This window comes from Panthera leo, chromosome F2 (assembly GCF_018350215.1).
Source record: "Panthera leo isolate Ple1 chromosome F2, P.leo_Ple1_pat1.1, whole genome shotgun sequence".
Lineage (NCBI taxonomy): Eukaryota > Metazoa > Chordata > Mammalia > Carnivora > Felidae > Panthera > Panthera leo.
The window spans coordinates 49356988-49366068 of NC_056695.1; the positions used below are offsets into that span (position 1 = coordinate 49356988).

The 9081-nt window shown below is 35.4% G+C and overlaps 1 protein-coding gene across 2 annotated transcripts in view; it reads left to right on the forward strand.

Moving 5' to 3' along the window:
- RIMS2 (regulating synaptic membrane exocytosis 2) overlaps positions 1-9081 on the forward strand; it is a 600294-nt gene that overhangs the window by 273494 nt on the left and 317719 nt on the right. For both annotated transcript variants that reach the window (XM_042923146.1, XM_042923145.1), the window contains one exon: positions 1273-2198. In XM_042923146.1, coding sequence (XP_042779080.1) covers positions 1273-2198 — 926 coding nt within the window. The remainder of the gene's footprint in view (positions 1-1272; positions 2199-9081) is intronic.

The following is a 9081-nucleotide window of genomic DNA, read 5'->3' on the forward strand; positions in this document are numbered from 1 at the left end:
CGGTACATTGGCAGGTTGCATTTCAGATACAGGGGAAAGAGATTCGACGACACAGAAACTGTAGAGGAGCAGGAGGCTGTTCCTGGGTTGGGTTATTCCACCTGGATCCTTTCTCTGCTCTTGCTTTTAGGCCAAAAAATACATATGTATATACGATACACACACACACACACACACACACACACACACACACACATAAGAAATTCACAACTGAGCTATCCAGTGTTGGTCATCTTTAACTTCAACTGACCCTGCTTTTTTGTCGTCTCCCGTTCATATGTCCTGGCAAAAGTCTCTGTAATAGTAATTCTCAACTTCTGTCATCTCCCCGCTGCTTTTCGTGGCTAGTGGTTGACATTTAGCTGGGTTTGTACCAGGGAAGAGGACAGTGTGAATATCTTGTTGAAAAAGAGTATTCTGTATGATTACAGGGTCCACTATGTTGTACTAGTGTTAGAGGGGCAGGTTGAGAACTTAATATACAGTCTGTTCTTCTGAGGCTCTGAGGAAGTATGAGGGGTCAGATGGGATGACAAAGAGAGGTGTCATTGAGCTGGCCTTAATCTCAGTGAAGATGGAATAAAAATAGCAGTTCTCTGACTTCTACAAAGATTTTTTTTTGTTTCTGTGATGAATAAGTCATTATTTTCAGTATGTTTTTTAATTGTGTATCTCAAGTTAGAACAGTAAAGAAAAGTTGGAGATATAATGCTAAGATAAAGATTGAGCTGAACCAGTACTAGGAGTGATATAAGTAGCTAATGAATGAAAAACGATTTTTAAGAGCCAGCGTTTAGTTTTAGCCAGAAAGTATTCAGCTCTTGAGCCAAATCAGTTTGGCTTCATTATATTTTCAAGTGACTTCATATCGAGGTGTCAAGAATAGAGAGAATGTCAGGTGGAATTTTTCAGAGCCTCTGAATAGCAGTTGGGAGATGGTTGAAGTGTATTGAGCAAAGCAAAGAAATCACAGTAAAGTCCATTTTGCAGAAGCAGAGTATGGTGCTGTCTTATTTCAGGGCGTTTTAAGTATATTCCATAGGTAGTGTGCAGGCATTGAAGAACCATATCAAAAGTACCTTTAACATTTCCTATTTGAACTGAATAAAATGAATATTAGTAAAACTTTTATTATGGCATGACTGTAAAAAGATTTTTTTTTAAAGTAGAAGAACTATCTGAATATAATTCGTCAACCTGCCAGTGAATCAGCAAAACGTTGAATTGTTTAGACGTTGCTCTTCTCATCAGTCTTTGTCTTTGGTTACTTAGGACACGAAGTCCCTCAGTATCCAGAGATCAGAATAGAAGATACGACCAAAGAGAAGAAAGAGAAGAATATTCACAATATGCTACTTCAGATAACGCCATGCCTAGATCTCCATCGGATTATGCTGATAGGAGGTCTCAGCGTGAACCTCAGTTTTACGAAGAGTCTGACCATATAAATTACAGGGACTCCAACAGGAGAAGTCATAGGCATTCCAAAGAATATATCGTAGATGATGAGGATGTGGAGAGCAGAGATGAATATGAAAGGCAAAGGAGAGAGGAGGAGTACCAGGCGCGCTATCGAAGCGATCCGAATTTGGCCCGGTATCCAGTAAAGCCACAGCCCTATGAAGAACAAATGCGTATTCATGCTGAAGTGTCCCGAGCGAGGCATGAGAGAAGGCATAGTGATGTCTCTTTGGCAAATGCTGAACTGGAAGATTCTAGGATTTCTATGCTGAGGATGGAAAGACCATCAAGGCAGAGATCTATATCTGAACGTAGAGCTGCCATGGAAAATCAGCGATCTTACTCAATGGAAAGAACTCGAGAGGCTCAGGGACCAAGTTCTTATCCACAAAGGACCACAAACCATAGTCCTCCCACCCCGCGGAGGAGTCCGATACCCATTGATAGACCAGACATGAGACGTACTGACTCACTACGGAAACAGCACCACTTAGATCCTAGCTCTGCTGTGAGGAAAACAAAACGGGAAAAGATGGAAACAATGTTAAGGAACGATTCTCTCAGTTCCGACCAGTCGGAGTCCGTGAGACCTCCACCACCAAAGCCTCATAAATCAAAGAAAGGAGGTAAAATGCGCCAGGTTTCATTGAGCAGTTCAGAGGAGGAATTAGCTTCCACGCCTGAATACACCAGTTGTGATGATGTGGAGATTGAAAGTGAGAGTGTAAGTGAGAAAGGTAAGCACTGGATTCCAATCACACTTTAGCTGTAGTTGATTCCATGAGGGTTTCTTTTTAGGCTGTGTTGGTGATTGACATTTAATAGTTAGATATTACTACCTTTGGAAGTTTCTTAATGGTGCTGGCTATGTGAAGAAAAAATTCACATAAAAGTTTTAAAAAGTGGATATCTTCTGTTATTCTTGTGGAAGAAAAGTCTATTGATTTTTTTTTAAACCTATTTTGCTTTGTTTCTGAAAATTTTCTTGCATCACTTGATGCTGTATTAAAAAAATACCTATTACCTATAGTTGTAAATTAGCATTTTGTATGTGTTTCTTTTGGCAAGAAACAATATGTATTTACTCTAGAATAACTGAAAAATTCCTCGAAGTGTAATGAATGAAATACAAACTATCCATAATCTTTTCCCCCAAATATAACCATTAACATTTTGTTGTATTTCTTCCCTTTTTCCTATGCATGTATATTTTACATGTTTATATATATAATTTTGTTCTGATTTTTTCAACTGATATCATATCATTAGCTTTTTCCAAAGCCATTAGATGTTCTTCATAAATATGTTTTAAATGGCTGCACTAATCGTCTATTATATAGATGTGTACCACAAACTAACTATTCCTTTATTGGGAGGCATTGCAGTTGCTTCCAATTGCTAGCACAAATAATATTATAATGGTTATCTTTATATAAGAACTTTTGTCTAATACCTGAGAATTTCACAAATACATACTCATGCTTTGATTCTTACAAACTTTTGGTTCAGAATACCAACTTGCTTTCCAGAAAGGTTATAATGCTCCATACTCCTGTCAGATGTGCTTAAGTTTTGTCTCAAGATACCAAATCTTTGCAGTTGCATAGGGTACAAAATGCTCTCTCTCTCTGTCATTTTAATTTGAATTTGGTTGTGCAGTTGAATGTTTTATATGTTTGTTGGTGTTTGATTATCTTCCATGAATTGTCTGTTCATTCCTTTTATTTCTCCTGCCCATGTTCCTATTGGGTATTAATTAGTTTTTCTCTTACTGATTTATAAGAGCTTTTTATATAGCTAGGATTTTTACCCATTTAACTGTCATCTGTTTGAAATGTATTTCCCATTTTGATGTTTCTCTACTAGTTTTCTGTGGCCTTTTGGAAATATTGAATTTAATATAGCTGTTTTTGCATCTATGGTAATTTTTTCCCATTTCTTTTATCTGTAGAAACTCTTTATTCATCCCCAAATCAGTTAAATATTTAGCTGTGTATTTTCTCATGTTTTTATTATTTACTTTTTTAAACTTTAACTTTTTCATCTTTTTGTAACTTATTTTGGTATATGCCAAAATATACCAGATAGGTGAGTATCTAACATGAATCCCTTATACCACCCACCCTCTTGCACGACACACACACAGTTTTCTGGCACCTTTGATGAATAATCGACTTCCTCATGAGAATCAACAGGAATCAATAAATTCAAGAAGGCAGCTAGATATGGAATTAATATGGAATTATTTTGTACTGCACCAAAAATAATTAGTTGGGACAATGAATGAAAAGCAGTTCCCATTCTGCCCAAAAAACAGAAAATGTGATTTTAAAAATAACTAGTAAGAAATTTAAAAAATAACTAATAAGAAAGCTATAAAACTTACTGACTAACATAAAAGAAGATAGTCATTGAGTGAGTAGGTATTCATTTCATGTTCCTAATTGGGAAGGCTAAATATTGTAAAGATGCATGTTTTTTCTAAACAGTGTCTTGGGGTTAATGATATTTTAGGCATAATCCCAATCGGTTCCTGTATTTTATTTTTAAAAGTGAATCTGGAGGGAGGGTGTGCGGGAGAAAAATGTTAACTCTTTTTTTTTTTTCCCCTCTGTGCATTGTAGGCTCCCTGGGGACTAGAGATGGTAAATTAGACCGACAAAAGACAGATTAAGAGAGAAACACGTTTATTATGTGGATTGTGCATACCTGTGGGAGCTTCCAGCTACTTGAAACTTAAAGGGGGTGGTTAGAACTTGGGTTTCTATAGTATCTTAACAAAAGAACAATAGATTTTTAGAGAAATGAAAAGACTAAGGAAAGGGACTTTGAGTTTCTAGGTAGCAAATCATAGGAAGATAAATGTATGAGTGAACTAATGGAAGATAAGGGTTACCTAGTAAAGTTTGTTACACAGACTTCTCTGGAGCCATCTTTTGCCTGGTAGAATAATTAACTTCTGTCCTTCCTTATAGAGAGGGCAGAGGGGACACATTTACAGATTTATATCATACCTATTTTAGGCTAATAGGGGGAGTGCAAGGAGCTTTTCTTGTATCTGCTTCTTCTCAGTTGCCTTCTGCTCAAAATAATCCTTATGCCAAAGTGGCATATTAAAACAAATAAGTGATAAAAACATAGAAAGTAGCACAAACCAAAGGGGAAGGGGTAAATTATTCAACAAATGGGCTTGGACAAAATGTAAATACAGTGAGGAAAAAAAGTTAGACGCTCATTTCATACAAGTTGCATGGAAATTATAAACAATAAGAAAATTGTGTTTATTAAAATAGATCTATAAGAAGAAAGTATAGATCTTAATTTTATCATAGAGCATATAGAAAGTTTATTTCCCACAAGCTGTAATACTTCCTTAAGTATAATCAGTAGTCTTTAGTTTGGTCGTTTTCCATGTTTGTCTGAGTATATCATAATATTAAGAGGTAAGAAAAAGATAGCTTGGTTATCTTTAGTGGATCAGTTTAGATTCTGTTACATACTTCTATTATTCTTTGCTAAAGTAATGTCTTCAGTTTTACTACTTAAAGATATAAGAAATAAACACATAAAAATCTCACATAAATTAAAAGCTGTATGAGTTGAATGAAAATTTTATGTTATGCTATTTAGTAGAACTACAACATTTATCAAATACAGAAAGAAACGAAATGTCATTCACATCTGTATCCTCCCTTACTTGAACTCCTAGTAGACACCTACACATGGTTCTCCTTCTCATCTGCCTAATAATCTGCTTTACAGGGTATGGTTTCTCCCAACATGTATTTCCAGTAAACAATCATAATTCAGCTTTGGAGGAAGAAATTTAAATAAAATAACACTTTCCTGTTGGATATTACCCCCAATAATAGTATTCAGGGAGGTGAAGTTATAGCTGTTGAGAGACTGGGACAGAGATTAAACTTTATCATGACTTTTCATCATGAGAGAGGCATTTTTGGTTGCTTGTGGAAAAAGTATCAGTCTGATTTTGGAATACGCTACTTATAAAGATATCTAACATTGTGATTCATAGCCATCATTGGTAGTTAACTAATGCTTGAAAATTCTTCCTAATAATTAAAAAGGTTTCATTAGCAGCGTTTCCCCCCATATGCTTATATGTGGACACATCATTTTGATGAGGATCAACCAACTTTTAAAAGATAGTTATTTCCTTGCTTTATTATCGCTAGACTAAATGACCCCAAAGAATGTGTTTAACAACTGAGACATCTTTCTCATTGTCTTTACATTTCTGTCTCTTTTCATTCTTGTGCACAACCTTTCAAAAATGTGGAAAGCAAATTTGGATCACATAATACAAAGTATTAACCAGCATTGTATAGACAGCACCAGGCAGCATTCTTATTGCAGAAGGATTCTTTGCAGGCCCTTGTATGTCATATTACAGCATCTACAAAACAGCAGGGTCTTTCCTGAGTTTTAAATAATAAAATTCTGTAATTCACAAGAAGCTTATAGTTTAATTTTTTTTCCCCTCTGCTGTCCTGTTGGCTAGCCACCTTCTTCTCCTCCTCCTCCTCCTCCTCCTCCTCCTCCTCCTTCTCCTTTTTCCCCCTAACTTCACCTTTATTGGTGTTTTGGTGGCTTTGGCTCTTGTCTTATTCATTTGTCATTTGTCTCTTTGGATAGATCTTATTATTCTAAATATACAGAATTTCACTCAAACTTATAATAGATGTCATTTCATTCACGAAGTTCTGTTAAATGCTGCTGATAATTACAGTCTATGAGTGATTGGGCCATTATTCGTGAAACAATAAATGGAGAAGAGCTCTTTATGGAGAAGAGCATGGGTTTTAGAATCAGAGGAGTTTAAATCCTGGCTTTGAAATTCATTAACTGCATGATCTTCTCCTCCCTATTTAACTACTCTAGTTCTGTTTCCTTATCTACTAATGTGATAGTGTGTTCGTTGTTTGGTAATTTGCCGAAAAATAGATATTAAAAACATTTTTAGATTACTTACTAATGTTCCATGACGGTCAAAAATAGTCAAGACTTTTTTGAGACAACTTTCAAGAGTTTTGAATGAGTGTATCGTCATGGTTACATGGATTGTGGTCATTTATGTTGGTTTTGCCCCTTCTAGGATCTGCCACATGTTGAACTATCCTTGTATTTTTAGGCTAAGAAGAATATACTTTTTAGTTTGTTGAGATATAATTTTGAGACGTAAATCCAATGTGTTGCTAAAGACTAGGCACCTACTTATTCCTTTTTCAGCCAAATGCTTTTTAGTGTCTATTATTTGCAAGATGTTGAATCGGACCTAGTAGAAAATACAGAGATGAATAAGACCTAGTTTCTACCCTGAAGAAATTGAGAGTCTAAAATAACTAGCAACATAAGCCCACTGTATTATAGGTACTTTGGACTTAAGAAAGATTTCCATGTTTTGTAACACTTATCTCTTAACTAGGACATAGTTTGCTTTTCACAGTGCTATATTGATTACTTCCTCACAGTTTGTGTTGGGTTAGAAAATTGCAAACTGATGTTTTTCTTTTTTTTTTTTTTTTTTGTCTTTGGATTATGGAAGGAGAGAAGTCTTAGATTGCTGATGTCATAGTACCTCTGAATCTAATTGTGAGATCTCTCTCTCGAAGTTTAAAGCATATTTTTCATAACCTTTAAAAAGTGCTGTTGACTTTCCAGTTTTGTCTAGTCTCGAGGAGATTTCTCAGTTTCAGTACTATTGAAATCGGGGCTGGATAATTGTTTTGCAGGACTGTCTTGGGCATCATAAGGAGCTTAGCAGCATCCTTGGCCTCTACCCACTAGATGGTAGTATCATCCCCGCCCCCAGTTATGGTAATCTAAAATATCTCCAGGTATTGGTACATATCCCTTGTAGGGCAAAGTCCCCCAAAGCCACCTCCACCTTCCACTCTTAACCTCTTCACTTATTTTCCTTCTCTCCTCACTTTTAGAATCAAATGAGAGAGTCATGGCCAGCATTTAAAACAAAACAAAACAAAACAGAGAGGGAGGGAGGGAATGAGGGAGAGAGAGACAGAGCAGGGGGGATGGATTGGAATAGGATAGAGTAGAAAATACCAGAGTGGAGTGCACCGAGTAAGGGTAATTGATCTGTAAAATCGTTTTTCTCTACAGGCGCACAATATAAAATATATATTCCTTACTGTGGATTATGGCCAAAAATGTCTTAAAGCTTTACTCCCTTATAGAATACTTTTGTGATTCACTTGATGCTAGTGTTTCCTGCCTTCCCTCCACCCCCATCTCCTTCTAGACTTGGAGAAAGGTCTACAGATGATGTTCAGTGGCTAATTGATGTATTGTAAACACAATACGTTTTCTTATTTGATATATTTTAATCTTAGTATTATAATGCAATGTGTTTTTCACCTTAATTACATAGTCATGTTGTCAGTCAGTTGCCCAACTCACAAAATTCAGTTTGATTTTTTTAGAGAGCAGTGAGATCATTGTGAAGAGTTTGAATTTCCTCTGTCTTTCAGGTTCTAACCTGACCTATTTTACTTGGTTGTTACAGATCTCTTTTATTTCTTTGTCAAATCTTGAGGGACTGGGCTGGTAAATGTTAGCATACATGTATATGGCAATCTTTTAAGTTATAAATTAGGAAAATGTTTGATTCAATTATTAGACTCTTGAAAGTAGCACATCCTTTGGCTTATTTTGGAGAAGGAGTGAGTGGAGATGTAAAGGTGGAGCAAATTGGAGAACAGACCCAGAACAGGAAAAAGGGAAGATAGACTGCAAATCTCCAGATACAAGCATGAGTCTTAACGTATGAAAAACAAACTCTAAAGAAATCAGCTTTATAAATAAAGCTTTCTCTCAAAAAATAAATCAACATTTAAAAAAATTTAAAAAAACTAATGATGAAATATGTTTTGTAGATAGAAAAATATAAAGCTTTGTGAAAAACAAATTATTCACTGATACACATAATAGAACAAAATACCTTTAATGCTGCACAAGCCAATTATGTTTAAGTTAAAAAAGCATTGAAATAGCAGAAATGTTGGGTCTAAGACTAATTCAATATTTCAAGCAGTATTCAATAAATTCATCCATCCATTCTTTATTTGGTTCAACTAGGATATATTAAATGTCAATAATCTATAGTACTAGAATATGAAACATGAAATATGAAAATATTTTTATGACCCTAGAATTGCTTTTTTATGGAACACAAGTAAGAGCTTGTGCTATAAATTTGACTGCATTTATGCTAGCTGGCTCATCCAAGAAAATTATACATGGGTGTGGATTTTGTTTTTGTTAGCTCATGCTAGAAGCGATCTGTTTTCCTTTCTAGGATATATCCCTGAGAAGAGCTTTTTCAGGAAATATTTGGGATATGTTTCAAAGCAGACACATAGCTCAAATTATTGCCATATATAACCCCATTCTCCCTGGAACAGATTATCTGCCTCTTTTTATGGGGCTTAGCTTTGTTAAGAACTCTTTCAGAAGCGATTAAAGTGAGCCTGACATAATAAAGTTCAAGTATGGATTCCTGCTGTGTAAGATTGATGTTAGTTTTATTAACAGAGGACCTAATGAAATAAAGGTAAAGGTTTAATTTCATAGGAATCTAAG